Consider the following 17,183-nt stretch of genomic DNA (forward strand, 5'->3'; position numbering starts at 1 on the left):
TCCTAACAGTCAACTGTAATGTACTAGAGACCAATAAGACATTGACAATATTATGCATGTCAACTGTCATGAACTCATTAAGCTTTTATTCTCTGTACTCGAATTTAAATCTATTGGATGCGATAATTATGAGTTGAGATATTGTATCGATGTGTAGCCAAATATAGTCATTCTCGTGTTGTATTGGTGCTTAGATGGAAACTAAAATATTTTATGTATTTATTATAACACTAACTGAATGTTATTTAGTTTACAATAACATATCCACTGGATACCCGATACCCGGTGGATACCCGATGGGCACGGGTACAGGTACAGTTTCTCGCCTGATTGGCTTGGTGGGTACAAGTCTCGAGTACAATTTCGGATCGGATATTATTATACCCGAACAAAATCCGACCCGCTGTCATCCCTAGATATAGGGTAAGGTATAAACCACATTTGAATTCAACATAGACATTAAAATTTAGAAGGGTCCATAAATACATTTAGCGGCAAATAGTTCATTCTTGTACTGATTAAAATGACAAGTGCGTAAACAACATGTACGTAGCTAGTTCGGAATAGCATTAAAGATTTAAAGTTCACCATTTATACATCTCAGTGATCACTAGGAAAAAAAATAATTTTCACGACTCACAACAATACTATATATGCTGCATGCCTGTATCCAAAGGCACGATAAAAAAAATACATGCTTGATTTAGGAAAAGCTAGGTGTACAACAACCGCCCACACGTTGCTAGCTGCAGGGCTGCTTTTTAATCACAAATCCACAAAGAAGAGCAAGAATCATATACCCGTAGAAAAAAAAAGAATACCCAACAAAACAAAGAATTAACCGGCGGACGCATATCAGTGGCGGGCGCACTCGGCGGGGAGTCCTTGCGGGAACCTCCACCCATCCTGGCAGTAGTTGTAGCGCATGAAGTTGCGCTCCGCCCACCTGACGGTGCCCCACTCGGCGCTGTCAAGCTGCCTGTTCATCCACCCGCCGCTGCCGGCGGCCCGGCACGCGCCGCCGCTGACGCAGGCGCTGGCGTAGTAGCTGCGGTAGGAGACGACGAAGGGCGCGTCGGACCAGTCGATGCCGACCCTGCCCTTCTCGGTGGCCCAGTAGCTGCCGTCCCACAGCGTGGCGTGCAGCGTCATGGGCCTGGAGCTCGGGTACGGCAGGTCGGCGTAGCGCTTGAAGGAGCGGATGAAGAGGTCGTCGACCTTGAACAGGATGTTGGTCGGGTTCCAGATGATGGTGTAGGTGTGGTAGTCGGCGGAGGGGTCGAACCAGAGGTCGAACTGGTGCTCCTTCTTGCCGTCGCCGCTGGCCCACACGTTGGTGTTCAGCACCACCGGCTGCCCGCTCGAGTTGCCCATGAACTCCATGTCGATCTCGTCGCGCCCGTCGCCGTCGCCGGAAGAGAGCTGCATATATAATTTGATGTTATTATCTCGTTCTCGTTGTGGAGACGGTGGATCGACACGGATCGATGATCGGGAGAACGTGCATGCGCTAGCTAGCTAGCTGATCGATGGCTTACGTAGAAGCACGAGACGGTGCCGGCGGAGTTCCCCCGGATGAGCTTCATCTCGACGCTGAACTCGCCGTAAAGGTACTGCTCCTTGGAGTTGAAGCCGGCAGCGCCGGAGTGCTGGTCGAGGCGGAGCATCACCACCTGCTGGCCCGAATCGTCGTATCCCGTGCGGACGGTGCCGTCCGTGGTGAACCTCCTGTCAAGCCACGACGACTTGGCCGAGGCGGCGTGCAAGAACGCGAGGGCGGCGACGGCGAGCACTGCCAGCAGAGAACGCGGTGCCATGGTGTCTGTGTGTGTGTGGCGGCTCTAGAGCTCTTTTCGGAAACGAGCTTACAAACTGGAGGGAACTTCTTGGTCTGTGGTTCGAAGAAGCACAGTTCATGGCGCCGCTTTATACTAGTGGCGTCGAGGTCTGCGTACGTCTGCCCCATGTGGGCTGGGGGCACAGGGCACATTTTTTTGTCCATGCATTATCGTGTTGGCGCGAAGGTCGTTACAATTATTCGGGCAGCACATGGGTACTACAATCTACGATAATCCCGTTCGGGTGTTCATACATGCATTGGCAGTTTCATAAGCTACGTGTCTTAAGGAACATTAGACTACTGTGGGCCCAGGAAAAGGGTGGAGAACGTGGAGGATGGCCGATGAGCTATTATTCGATCTGACTGCCGAACGCAGCTATAAAGCCAAAAAAAACAATCGACAAACTATTTACCGAGTATGACTTTCGACAAAAACGTTTCGGCGAACTATACATCAATAAAGGTTTATTTATCGAGTACTTTTTGTCGGACACTCGACAAAGTCCTTCTCGAATGTCAACTGGTACTCGACAAAGAAAACTCGCTGTCACGGTGCCAAGTGACGGTCACGGAGTCCCTGTCATTCGGCAAAGAGGCCTTTTTTACCGAATGTCTGTTGTCCTGGCACTCAGCAAAGAAGGCTCCAGTAGACCCCTTTTGCCAGCCCCATTGTCGAGTACGATGATAGTCACTCGGTAAAGCGGGCTTCTTTGCGAGTGTCCGATGGATGGGCTCTAAGCAAAGGTGGCTCTAGTTGACCCCTTTGCTAATCCCTTTACCGAGTGGCTAGACCACAGCACTCGACAAATAAGCTTTACCGGTTCATAGGTGTGCCTACTTTGTCGAGTGCTATGGTCATGGCTTTTTGCCGAGTGTTACACTCGGCAAAATGACCAGAATACCTTTTTTATTTGTTTTTGCTATTTCATCCAAACAAACAAAAGATACATATCATAGACATCACATATATCACAGAATCAACACATGCATCACCAACACCATATATCTCACAAATATCAATACATCAAACAAGTTTCACAAACATAGGTCTCACCAAGTATCTCACAAAAGTTTCACAAAGAAGTATCTCACCAAGTATCTCACAACAAGTTTCTCAAATATGTCACCAACACAATGCCATCAGCGAGGTGGGCGGCTGAATTGGTTCGGCGAAGAGCTGGAAGAAGCGTAAGGGTTTTTTTATGTCGCCGATTGTCCCTACACAGAGAAGAGATTTTATGTGTGAGACTGATGAATATGTATCTGTCACACCCGGATTTAAGAAACAAGCCGGGTGCATCTCATATATGCGCCAAAGAAGACAACACATATAATAACAAAGTGTATAGACATAAATGTCACAATAACATCAGAGTACTTATTACATAGCAAAAGTCTTACAAAATAAAAGATAAATATAAAACGAACTAAAATCCATCCTTGGCGCCAATAAGTCAACTGGGAGACGCCACCTAGATCAAGTCGAACTCGTCGTTGTGTGGCTCCTCTTGAACCACCTGTTTATCTCCTGTGGGGGTGTGAGACAGCAAGGGTGAGCTCACACAAGATTATAGCTCAACAAGTTGTGGGGAATAATGTGCATGAACTCGCCAAAGGTGGGAGTTCATGTGATGTGTAAGGCTGATCAATAATAGGGTTAAAGCTAAGCATTGCTTTTAATAAGTTGATCAAATTTTATTAGCAATTACTAAAAGTAAGAAAATACCAAACCATAATAAGAATAATAGAAAAAAATTAATAAATAAATCTCATGCAATGCAAATGACAAATTGAACTTAGTTTCATAATTTAATCATGCGAGAGTCCTGAGCTGCTCATGACCGTGAGCACGGCTAGTATACCACTTTTACACTCTGTAGAGTTTGTACCCTTTACCCACAAGTCATGTCACCCGGTTGCCAAGTGGTCTAGAAGTCCCATTTATCTCTACCGAGGAGACGAGGCAGGGTAACACTACGAGGCCTTTACAAAGTTCCACTAGCTTTCGAAAACCCGCTATAGTTTATGGCAAGAGTAATTGTAGGAATCCTCCGTCTAACAGCCATCGCAGCAAAATCAACCCAAGAACCTCCCTACATGCCTACTCCCCTACTGCCCTTGCCCCTTTCGAGTAAGGTAGTCTTCCACTAGCTTTCCTAATTAGTTAGCCAAGGGGTCACATTCCACCCTTGTGGTGGCACGTGTTTCTCAAGTTAAGCTCCATGTTCCAATTAAAGATAATGATCTTTACATGAACATAAATAAAATAACAGAATAATTGAAACATGGATATAATGAAATATTAACCCAAAATCATGTAAATCAATAGCATAACTACCCAAATGATTCAGGGATAAAAAAGGTAAAAAATAATCAGACTAGGGTGACCTATTGGGTCCCATCAAAATAAAACCTATGCATTGATAAGTGATAATAAAGAACATTATTGGATAAAAAGTGGTCAAGGACACAACTTGCCTTCAATGAGCTCCTCCTCAGCAACTTCTATCTGCTGAACACCTGGATCCTCAGTGGCTAGCTCGTCTACTCGCCACAATACAAACAAGCATAGTATAAAGGAGAAATTAACATCACACCAAACATATAAACAAAATACATATTAATAATCTATATATTAAAATAAGATCACATGAACATGAATCATTAATTTTAGAGTTATGGATTTTAAGTTATGAATTTCCAAAAGTTCTAGGCATTTGATACAAGATTAGTTAAGAGATAAATTTTAATACTGTGTTCATGACAAAATAGAGACACTATGTGATGGATAATATTATTATAAAATTATAGGAACCGGAATGGGTCAATTTGAACTTAATATGAATTTTATATGAATTAAACAAGTTTCTGCAATTAAATGTGTACTAAAAATTATTTTCTAAATATTTTTTCTGGTTTTATCAATTATCTGGACTGTGCTCGCAATAACAACTAGTCCGGGGTTGAACTTGCAAATTATCCTAGACTCAGTACACAGTGAAAATGGACTGCGGGTTTATTTCTATGAAAGCAGGGGGCACATTTGCATAATCGCATGGCCGAAAGGGTATCAATAAATCCTAGCCGTCCGACCTAGTTTTAGCGCGCAGGATTAGATCTAGCCTGTTATGAAACGGTACGCGACGATCACAGCACGATCTCCTTTCTACGCTTCAGATTCAATTAACGCTGAACCACTCTCGCCCGTCAGATCCGAAACAGGTGGCCCTCGTTAGACGAACCTAACCGGTATGCCAAATCAAATCTGAACCACAGATCGTGAGATCAACGCCCCAGCTCAGCTCGGCCACCTACGGTTGATACTGGCGGCGCCGCCCGCCAGGCCGCGGCGGAGCATTGTCGGAGCCGAGCCAAATCCTGTTGCAAGCGCGCTAAACTCGAAAGAAAATGATGTTGTACATTGGTGGAGGCAAGGCAGACAGTATGGGGGGCGATTTACCTGCGGCACGCAGTGCAGAGGGCCCCAGGGACGATGATGTGCGGCCCACGGCGATCCGAGTAGCGCCGGTGAGCAATTCAAGGTTGACCGTCGCGCAATCCACCGAGCCGAAGTCCCGACCATGACCCGTCTGACCTGGTGAAGCTCCCGCACCAAAGACCGAGGCCTATTCGCTGGAGAATCAGCCGATCGACGACGGTGGCCCGAAACTTGCCACAATCATGATCCCGCGGCGGCAAGGTCGACGGTACATGGAAAGGGTTTCAGTGGCGGTGCACAAGGTTTTGGCAGTAGCTGTTGCGCGAGTCAACTAGGAGAGCCGCAGCACCCATGGGTTTTATTCCCATGATCGAGGCGAATTCGAGCTCGACGATGACAAACCCGCGTGCGATGGTCGAACGGTTCGGCCGAGAGACGGGGGGGAGAAGCCTGTCTGACAGTGGGGCCACGAAGATGACGAGTGGGGTCCGATTCAAGGAAGCATCCACATTTTCCCCTCTCGCACCCGGAGATGCGGAGCGGCCGGCGCGCACGATTTCGTTTCGAGGTCCACGGGGTTGAAGACGGGGTTGACAGTGGGCCCTGGTAGTCTACGAGAGAAAGAAGGGAAGAGAAACAGAACCGAGCGGATGAAAGAATGGTCCCACGCGTCAGCGTGAAGGTGGCTGGCGTGCGAGCGGGTGAATGGGAGGCGGGTCCCACGATTCAGTGAGGAGGTGGGAGTGCATGCACTGACTAACGGGCGGGGCCTAGGTGTCGGCGCCGGTTACTCCAGTGGCTGCGCGAGAGTGGGCTAGGTGATAGTGGACCGGTTCTTTAGGGTTTCAGCCCATGCGCCACTTTTTCTTTTTATTTTCCTTTTCCTTTTTCTGATTTATATTTACCCCTTCTCATTTGAATTCAAATTTCAAACTCAAATCCTGTGGTAAAATTTATCCTCAGATTGAAACTATAATTTGAACATACTAGTCTTACTTTTATTTGTAATATTTATTTTGTATATATTTTCTTTACAATACTTCTTTTCTTCCCTCTCTACATTTCTTTAGAGTTTTGTTTTCCAAATTAGAGTTTAAATTCTATGGTCCCATTAATATATTGTTAATGGCACTTCCATATTTATTATCCACAATTGCTCAATCAAAATAAAACTCAGCATGATGCATGATTTATTTAGGTGTCTTTGGTTATTTACTCTCTTTTTATGGTGTTCATTCACATGTGAAAGTAGGTGAAAGGGAAATAGGGTCAAACCTTTTTCCTAAATGATTTTGGTGGTTGAATTGCCCAACATAAATTTTTAGACTAACTAGTTTGCTCTAGATTTTCTCTTCCCTTCTTTGTGTTGGGCAATTCAACCACCAAAATCATTTAGGAAAAGGTTTGACCCTATTTCCCTTTCAATAATTCTAGTGATGATGAGGATAACTTGCTCACCCTTTTTGCCAACCTAAACATGCAACAAAAAGAAAAATTGAATGAATTGATTAGTGCTATTCATGAGAAGGATGAACTCTTGGATAGCCAAGAGGACTTCCTTATTAAGGAAAACAAAAAGCATGTTAAGGTTAAAAATGCTTATGCTCAAGAGGTAGAGAAAAATAAAAAATTGACTAGTGAGCTTAGCATTTGCCATGACACTATTTTTAACCTTAGAAATGAAAATGCTAAATTAATTGCTAAGGTTGAGAAATCAAATGTATGCGATGATTCAATTGCCAATCTTAGAAATGATAATGCTAGTTTGATTGCTAAGATTGATAAATTGAATGCCTCTCTTGCTAGCCTTAAGATTGAGAATGAAAAATTAATTACTAAGGCTAATGATTTAAATGTTTGCAATGTTTCCATTTCCAATCTTAGAAATGAGAATGCTATTTTACATGCTAAGATTGATGAATTAAATGCATGCAAACCCTCTACATCTAGTGTCAATCATGTTACCAATTGTATTAGATGTAGAGACATTAATGTTGATGCTATCCATGATCACCTAGCTTTAATTAAACAACAAAATGATTACATAGCTCAACTTAGTGCCAAAATTAATGAGCATGACTTAGAAAATGAAAATTTTAAATTTGCTAGAAGCATGCTCTATAGTGGGAGACGCCCAGGCATTAAGGATGGCATTGACTTCCAACAGGGGGACAATGTAAGCTTAATGCCCCTAAAAGATTGTCAAATTTTGTTAAGGGCAAGGCTCCCATGCCTCAGGATAACGAGGGCTATATTTTATATCCTGCTAATTATCCTGAGGACAAGATTAGGAGAATTTATTTTAGGAAGTCTCACTCTGGCTCTCATCATGCTTTTATATATAAGAGTGAGGCATCTAGTTCTAGGCGTTCTACTCATGTTAAAATGCTTAAAAAGAAATCTCCTATTGCATCAAATGAACCTAATATTTCATTTAAGACTTTTGATGCTTCATATGTGCTCACTAACAAATCAGGCAAAGTAGTTGCCAAATATGTTGGGGGCAAACACAAGGGCTCCAAGACTTGTGTTTGGGTACCCAAGGTGCTTGTTTATAATGTCAAAGGACCCAAGACCGTTTGGGTACCTAAGAACAAGGCCTAAACTTGTTTTGTAGGTTTATGCATCCGGGAGCTCAAGTTGGATCATCGATAGCGGGTGCACAAACCACATGACTGGGGAGAAAAAGACGTTCTCCTCCTATGAGAAAAACCAAGATCCCCAAAGAGCTATGACATTCAGGGATGGAAATCAAGGTTTGGTCAAAGGACTTGGTAAAATTGTAATATCACCTGACCATTCTATTTCCAATGTTTTTCTTGTAGATTCATTAGATTATAACTTGCTTTCAGTTTCTCAATTATGTAAAATGGGCTACAAATGTCTTTTTACGGATATAGGTGTTACTGTCTTTAGAAGAAGTGATGATTCAATAGCATTTAAGGGAGTATTAGAGGGTCAGCTATACTTGGTTGATTTTAATAGAGCTGAACTCGATACTTGCTTAATTGCTAAGACTAACATGGGTTGGCTCCGGCATCGCCGACTAGCCCACGTTGGAATGAAGAATCTTCATAAGCTTCTAAAGGGAGAGCACATTTTGGGACTAACAAATGTTTATTTTGAGAAAGACAGGAATTGTAGCGCATGTCAAGCAGGGAAGCAAGTTGGTGTTCATCATCCACACAAGAACATCATGACGACCGACAGGCCGCTTGAGCTACTCCACATGGATTTATTCGACCCGATAGCTTACATAAGCATCGGCGGGAGTAAGTACTGTCTAGTTATTATGGATGATTATTCTCGCTTCACTTGGGTGTTCTTTTTGCAGGAAAAATCTCAAACCCAGGAGACCTTAAAGGGATTCTTGAGATGGGCTCAAAATGAGTTCGGCTTAAGGATCAAAAAGATTAGAAGTGACAATGGAACGGAGTTCAAGAACTCTCAAATTGAAGGCTTCCTTGAGGAGGAGGGAATCAAGCATGAGTTCTCTTCTCCCTACACGCCACAAAAAAATGGTGTAGCGGAGAGGAAGAATAGAACTCTACTTGACATGGCGAGGACCATGCTTGATGAGTACAAGACACCGGACTGTTTTTGGGCTGAGGCGATTAACACCGCCTGCTACTCCATCAACCGGTTATATCTTCACCGAATCCTCAAGAAGACATCATATGAACTCCTCACCGTTAAAAAGCCCAATGTTTCATATTTTAGAGTCTTTGGTAGCAAATGTTTTATTCTTGTTAAAAGAGGTAGAAAATCTAAATTTGCTCCTAAGGCTGTAGAAGGCTTTTTACTTGGTTATGACTCAAACACAAGGGCATATAGAGTCTTTAACAAGTCCACTGGACTAGTTGAAGTTTCTTGTGACATTGTGTTTGATGAGACTAACAGCTCTCAAGTAGAGCAAGTTGATCTTGGTGAGCTAGATGATGAAGAGGCTCCGTGCGTCGTGCTAAGGAACATGTCCATAGGGGATGTGTGTCCTAAGGAATCCGAAGAGCCTCCACAAGCACAAGATCAACCTTCATCTTCCTCCATGCAAGCATCTCCACCAACCCAAGATGAGGATCAATCTCAAAATGATGAAAATGAAGATCAAGAAGATGAGCCACCTCAAGAGGAGGACAATGATCAAGGGGGAGATGCCAATGATCAAGACAAGGAAGATGAACAAGATCAAAGACCGCCACACCCAAGAGTCCACTAGGCGATTCAAAGAGATCACCCCGTGAACACCATCCTCGGCGATATTCATAAGGGGGTAACCACTCGATCTCGAGTCGCTCATTTTTGTGAACATTACTCTTTTGTTTCCTCTATTGAGCCACACAGGGTAGAGGACGCACTTAAAGATTCGGATTGGGTGCTGGCATTGCAAGAGGAGCTCAACAACTTCACGAGGAATAAGGTATGGCATTTAGTTCCACGTCCTAACCAAAATGTTGTAGGAACCAAGTGGGTCTTCCGCAACAAGCAAGATGAGCATGGTGTGGTGACAAGGAACAAAGCCCGACTTGTGGCCAAGGGATATTCACAAGTCGAAGGTTTGGATTTTGGTGAAACCTATGCACCCGTAGCTAGGCTTGAGTCAATTCGCGTATTACTTGTCTATGCTACTTACCATGGCTTTAAGCTTTATCAAATGGACGTGAAGAGTGCCTTCCTCAATGGACCAATCAAGGAGGAGGTCTATGTTGAGCAACCTCCAGGCTTTGAAGATAGTGAGTATCCTAACCATGTATATAAACTCTGTAAGGCACTTTATGGGCTCAAGCAAGCCCTAAGAGCATGGTATGAATGCCTAAGAGATTTTCATATCACTAACGGCTTCAAAGTCGGCAAGGCCGATCCTGCTACTAAAACTATTGCAAAAGATTTGTTTGTATACCAAATTTATGTTGATGATATTATATTTGGGTCTACTAACAAATCTACATGTGAAGAGTTTAGTAGGATCATGGTACAAAAATTCAAGATGTCAATGATGGGGGAGTTGAAGTATTTTCTAGGATTTCAAGTCAAGCAACTCTAAGAGGGCACCTTCAGCAGCTAAAACGAAGTACATTCAAGACATACTCACCAAGTTTGGAATGAAGGATGCCAAGCCCATCAAGACACCCATGGGAACCAATGGGCATCTCGACCTCGACACGGGAGGTAAATCCATAGATCAAAAGGTATACCGGTCGATGATAGAATCTTTACTATATTTATGTGCATCTCGACCGGATATTATGCTTTCTGTATGCATGTGTGTAAGGTTCCAAGACGATCCTAAGGAAGTTCACCTTAGGGCCGTGAAAAGAATCTTGAGATATTTAGTTTATACTCCTAAGTTTGGTCTTTGGTACCCCAAGGGATCCTCGTTTGATTTATTAGGATATTCCGATGCTGATTGGGCAGGGTGTAAAATTGATAGGAAGAGCACATCAGGGACTTGTCAATTTCTGGGGAGATCCCTGGTGTCTTGGGCTTCAAAGAAACAAAACTCAGTAGCTCTTTCTACCGCCGAAGCCGAGTATATTGCCGTAGGTCATTGTTGCGCGCAATTACTTTGGATGAGGCAAACCCTTAGGGACTATGGCTACAAATTTAGCAAAGTCCCTCTCCTATGTGATAATGAGAGTGCAATCCGCATGGCGGATAATCCCGTTGAACACAGTCGCACTAAGCACATAGCCATTCAGTATCACCTTTTGAGATATCACCAACAAAGGGGGGATATCGAGATAGCCTATATTAACACCAAAGATCAATTGGCCGATATCTTTACCAAACCATTAGATGAGAAAACCTTTATCAAACTTAGGAATGAGCTAAACATTCTTGATTCTCGGAATTTTGATTGATACTTTGCACACATAGCTCATTTATATACCTTTGATCATATCTCTTTTATGTCTATGACTAATGTGTTTTCAAGTGTAATCTTATGCTTAGTCATAGAATTGAAAGGGAAATGGAGTATTCGGCAAAGACGACACTTCCACTCAACTCCATCGGTATTATCTACTCTTTGCCGGTATTCCACATAGTTCTCCACTCTGGTATAATCTTCACTCATATCTATTTGTTTGCCATTGGGGAGAAAGTAAAAGGGCTTATATTTCACTCACAAGTATCCGTTTTTGGCGATTCATGCCAAAGGGGGAGAAAGTATTAGCCCAAAGCAAAAGGACCGCACCACCACCGAATTTTAAAAATGAAGTTTTCAAATTGGTATCTTAATGTGTTTTCAAAAGGGGAGAAAGTTCTAGTATCTTCAAAAATTTGTAAAACTCTCTTGAACACTAAGAGGAGAACTTCGTTGAGGGGGAGTTTTGTTTAAGTCAAAGGAAAAGCATTTGAAACAGGGGGAGAAAATTTCAAATCTTGAAAATGCTTCTTTTAATCTTATTCATATACCTTTGACTATTTGCAAAAAGTTTTGAAAAGAATTTTACAAAGAATTTGCAAAACAAAACTTGGGGTGCAAGCGTGGTCCAAAATTTTAAATAACAAGAAAACCATCCATGCATATCTAGTAGAAATAATTATTGGTTTCATTCCAAGCAACCTTTGCACTTACCTTATGCAAACTAGTTCAATTCTGCACTTTTATATTTGCTTTGGTTTGTGTTGGCATCAATCACCAAAAAGGGGGAGATTGAAAGGGAAATAGGGTCAAACCTTTTTCCTAAATGATTTTGGTGGTTGAATTGCCCAACACAAATTATTGGACTAACTAGTTTGCTCTAGATTATGAGTTCTACAGGTGCCAAAGGTTCAACATAAACCAATAAAAAGTCCAAGAAAGGGTTCAAATAAAAAGAGCAAAAGACAACCGAAGGCTGCCCTGGTCTGGCGCACCGGACTGTCCGGTGCACCACCGGACAGTGTCCGGTGCACCAGGGTGGATCAACTCCAACTTGCTATCTTCGGGTTTTCGGGGAGCCGCTCCATTATAATTCACCGGACTGTCCGGTGTAGCACCGGACTGTCTGATGTAGCACCGGACTGTCTGGTGTGCCAGCGGAGCAACGGCTAACTGCACCAACGGTCGTCAGCAAAAGTCTACAGTAAACAGTGAACAGTGCAACTGCACGCGCAGAAGTCAGAGCAGGCGCTAGAAGGCGCACCGGACAGTGAACAGGACCTGTCCGGTGCACCACCGAACTGTCCGGTGGGCCCAGAAGTCAGAGCTCCAACGGTCGAACCCTAATGGTTGGGTTACGTGGCTGGCGCACCAGACAGTGTCCGGTGGCGCACCGGACTGTCTGGTGCGCCATACGACAGCAGCCATCCCCAACGACCACTTTGGTGGTTGGGGCTATAAATACCCCCAACCACCACATTTCAAGGCATCCAAGTTTTCAGCCATTGCATTCAATACAAGAGCTCTAGACTTCACTCCAAGACACAAACAAGAGATCAAATCCTCTCCCAAGTCCAAAGATCATTCCAATCAAATAGTGACTAGTGAGAGAGTGATATTTGTGTTCATTTGAGTTCTTGCGCTTGGATCGCTTTTCTTCTTCCTTCTTTCTTGTTCCCAAGTCATTTGTAATCAAGGCAAGAGACACCAATTGTGTGTTGGTCCTTGTGGGGACTTAGTGTCTCGATTGATTGAGAAGAGAAGCTCACTCGGTCTAGGTGACCGTTTGAGAGAGGGAAAGTGTCGGTGTTTCAGACCCGAGGGGTCCCTGGACCGACGAGTGAGATTATCGCTGCGTGCCCCTGCCCAGATGGGTTGGCGTGGGATGGAACACAAGATGTGGGGCAAGCCTTGTATTATCCTGCACCAGGGGTGCCGCTCGTAGTAGGGGTTACAAGCACGTCGTGAGAGGGAGAGAGAGAGTGAGAGAGAGCCTGTTCGTTCGCTCCTTCCCCCTCGCGAACCCCCCCTCCAGGATGGCCCTGGACCTCCCTTTTATAGACGTAAGGAGAGGGTCCAGACGTACAATGGGGGTTGTAGCTATGCGCTAACGTGTCGGCAGAGAAATGCCTAAGCCTTGTATACATGCCAACATGGCTGTCGGGGGAGAGCTTGAGCCCTGTACACGTGATAGCGTGGCCGTCGGAGAAGAGCCTGAGCCCTATAGAAGCACAGATGGTAGTGCGGCAAGGATCCTGCTGACGTCTCCTTACTGCCGTAAGGGGCTGAGAGCCACCGGCGTCATGGTTGCACGCGGGGCACCATCATTACCCGTCGCCGGGGTAAGCCAGATGGGACGCCGGTCTTGTTCCGTATAGCCTGAGCTGGCTAGGGATAGGGTAATGATGTATCCCCTGTAAGCGCGGTCGGTCCGAGCCCAAGGTCGGGCGAGGCGGAGACTTCTCTTAAGGCAGAGGTCGGGGTCGGGCGAGGACGCGATTCCTCCCGAGACCGAGGTCGAGGCCGAGTCCGGGGGTCGTGCGAGGCGGAGACCTCCTCCCGAGGCCGGAGCCTGAGGTCGGGCGAGGCGGAGCTTCTTGTTGCGCCCGAGGCCGAACTCGGTGGTTGATTGTGACTTGTTGTCAGCTTCGCCTGGGTGGTTGGCACGGCAGTCGGAGCGGGGCGGGCGGCGCTGTTTTCCCGTCATATCGGACAGTAAAAGAGAGAGGCGAAGTGACTGCGGTCACTTCGGCCTGGCCAACTGAGGCGCGTGTGTCAGGATACAGCGTCAGGCGTCCCCTGCATTAAATGTGCCTGCGAAGTGGTCGGTTGGTGAGGCGGTCCGGCCAAGGTTGCTTCACAACGAAGCCTACCCGAGCCGGGCTTTGGGAGAGCCGAGGAGGCGCCCGCTGCCTGAGGAGGCCCTCGGGCGAGGCGTGAACTCGTCTGGGACTACTGCTCCAGCCCGAGGCTAGGCTCGGGTGAGGTCGCGTCCCTTGGGTAGACGAAGCCTTGACTTGAACCGTGCCCGTCAGTTGGTCAGAGGGTGTTTACCAGCCGTGATTAGGAGCGTTGGGGGTACCCCTAATTATGGTACCGGACAGTAGCCCTCGAGCCTCGAAGGGAGTGTTGGTACTCGCTTGGAGGCTTTTGCCGCATTTTCGGTGAGGGGACCGGCCTTTCTTGGTTTTTGCTTTATTCTGGTGGGTGCGCGTGAGCGCACCCACCGGGTGTAGCCCCCGAGGCCTCGGAGGAGTGGTTTGACTCCTCTGAGGTCTAAATGCTTTTCGTGGTGCCTCGGCCGGTCTGATCGTTCCCTCATGCGGCCTGGCCGTAGCCCGGGTGCATGGTCAGGTTCCAAGTTATCAAGCTGGTTTGTTGACGCTATCAACAGTTTGGCCGTAGCCGGGTGCGAGAGCAGCCCCCGAGCCTCTGCATGGAGCGAGAGGACGATCAAGGACTTTCCCGACTTTTATCATACGCCCCTGCGTTGCCTTTCCGCAAGGAGGATGGGGGAAAGCGCCATGTTGCCCTTGGAGGGCGCCGAACATGGTGTTTCCAGTGAGCTGCTAACGGGTGATCCGAGTGGACGCCCGTGCCCCGTTCGTTAGGGGTCGGCTGGTGGCCTAGAGGCACGCTCCAAAAGTACCTGCGGGTGATTCGCCGGACCCAGACCCCTTCGACATGGTCCGAGGGCTCGATGCCTCCCTCCGGTGGGATTCCATTACAAATCATTCCCGCCGGTCTCGGAAATGTCCTAGGGTACCTCGGGAGCGTAGCCTAAGCCTCGACCACGTATCGGACGTACCCAGAGTCATCCCTCACTCTGCGTGCTCTAGGGCGACTGTCGAACCCTTCCGAGGGGCCAGCCTTTGAACCCCTGATCAGTAATGGGCGTGGAGCCCGAGCGCTTTGGGGCGGCTGTCGAACCCTTCCGAGGGGCCAGCCTTCGAACCCCTGATCAGTAATGGGCTTGAAGCCCGAGTGCTCTGGGGTGGCTGTCGAAACCCTTTCGAGGGGCCAGCCTTCGAACCCCTGATCAGTAGGAGGGCTTGGGGCCCGTTTCCTTCGCCGAGAAGGATCCTCTCCACAACGTCCCCTTTCTCGGTCCCTGTAGCAAGAGAGAGAGAGGAGGGGAAGGATACGAATTTAAATAAGGTGGCGCACCTTTTTCGACGCAGTTGTCATGGCGGAGGCAAAATGACGCCCGCCTCGCCTGCCAGAGGTGTCGCTTGCTCTGCCGGGGAGTTAATGCGACGGGACGGGTGCATGGCGCCCGTTGCGCGTGCGAGCCGTTCGAGGAACGAGACACGGGTGTGTCGTCTTCACGCCGTGGGAGAGGGCTCTCCCGTCGCTTTAGGAGGGGACGCGAGCCTGCAGGCGATTTGACCGCTGCTTCCGCTCGTCTGCCGCTGCAATTACTGCCGGCCCACTTTTGGCCATGCCAACCGTCGTGCCTATCCCCGCGGCTGACTGTCCCATGGCCGTTGCCTTCAATTGGCACTGTTGGGTCATGCGCGGGGCTGCCTCGAGTCGCGGTACTGGTTCTACAGCCGAGGAGGCATGGCATTGGCGTAGGTGGCGGTGTAGTTTCTTGCACGTCGTAACCGGCACACCGGTTACATGACATGCGGGCCCGCTTCCTTTGCGCTGGTCCACCGGATGTGGTCGAAGCTGAAAGGGCGCACGGTCACGGTGCGGTTGGATGCCTATCGTGTGGCAGTCCACCCTTGCGGCCACTGGTTTCTGCGAAGATGGGAGAACGCCTGTAACCGTGGGGCGGTTGCATGCCTCGCGTGCGGCGGTTCGCCTTCTTCGTGCTTCGGATCAGCTTGTATGACGTGTGGGACCCAGCCCCTGGGTCGTAGGGGGAGAACCCTGGAGCATGTCACTGGAGACTTTGCCCGTGACGCTAAGGGGTGCAAGTGAGGAGGTTTCCCTATAAAAGAGGAGCGATCCCCCGGGCAGTGGCCATGCCTTCGTTCTCCCCTCATGCATTGCGCCCTTCCACCTTTCGAGCCCTCGGATGGGGTGCACCAGTTCGCCTTCTTCTTGCTATCGTTGGAGGAGCGCGGCCTCGTGGAAATCGGCGCCCTTCAGCCACCGCTCGGCTTCAAGGATTTTCGTCGTGCAGCCCGGCTGCATTCCCTCACCAACGGTCAGTTTGGTGGGGAGAAGCAAGCCGGGCTGTGGCCTCCGCCCCTCCCTCAGCTTCAAGGATCTTCGTTATCCTTGCTGTGGCGGAGGGCGAGCTGAGCCAGGGTCTGCCTCTGCATAGGCAGCGGCCCGCTCTTTCCCTCAGTGATCTAGGGAGAAGGGCGTTCACCTCCTGTGGCGCTGACAGCTGCCGCGCGTCTGGCTCCCTGGCGCGAGCGGCCCCGGCGCTGCTTCCGGTGTCGCCCCCACCACTGGTCCTTGCTGCGCCGCCAGCTGTTGGGGGTCGCCCAACATGTCGTACGCCACGAGGGCGGCGTTCGTGTTCTGGGACGGCCTCGTTCTCGTTCTTGTGGCGAGGACGGGAGTAAGGACCTGCCGGTGCGCTTTGGGGCAGACGCCGTACGCCGGTGGGGTGTTGGTGGGCAGATGGCCGTTGGCGCTGAGGTGGTGGCAGCCAGAGAGCCACCTGGAGTTTGTTGTCCCGCAGGCCCTCTGGTGTGGAGGTTGTTCATACCCGCGGGAACGGAACCGGAGTCCCGTTTGTAAGGGGATATACTGGGTTTTTGCCGGAGCAAAATGTAACCGCTTCAAGTACTTAGACATTTGTCGTAGGTCGGGAGAACCGCCGAGGGTTCTGCCGACGTCTAAGCCTGTGCAGCATAGTTACCCTAAGTATATGTGTTTGTTCTGCGTGGCTGTCGAGGGCTGAACATTTAGGTATTTGAGTATAAAGCTGCGTTTCTTCCTCATTTCGAGCACTGGGACTTTCCTGTTGGCTAGCCGAACCACTTAATCGAGCGTGAGTTGCCTTTCGTGGAAGGTGACGAGTGAGGTATCCGTATTCCGGAGGCGTAGGAGTCCCTCGGCTCAGTCGGCCTTGCCAC

General features: G+C 47.9%; 1 protein-coding gene across 1 annotated transcript; it reads right to left on the reverse strand.

Annotated features, from left to right (window-relative positions):
- Positions 1 to 569: 569 nt before the first annotated feature.
- On the reverse strand, positions 570 to 1,900 carry LOC100217032 (uncharacterized). The gene is made up of 2 exons (NM_001353442.1): positions 1,539 to 1,900; positions 570 to 1,422 (listed from the first exon to the last, which is right to left on the reverse strand). The coding sequence occupies exons 1-2, from the start codon at positions 1,815 to 1,817 to the stop codon at positions 856 to 858; spliced, it is 846 nt and encodes a 281-aa protein (NP_001340371.1). The 5' UTR covers positions 1,818 to 1,900; the 3' UTR covers positions 570 to 855.
- Positions 1,901 to 17,183: the final 15,283 nt, after the last annotated feature.

This window comes from Zea mays, chromosome 10 (assembly GCF_902167145.1).
Source record: "Zea mays cultivar B73 chromosome 10, Zm-B73-REFERENCE-NAM-5.0, whole genome shotgun sequence".
Taxonomy (NCBI): domain Eukaryota; kingdom Viridiplantae; phylum Streptophyta; class Magnoliopsida; order Poales; family Poaceae; genus Zea; species Zea mays.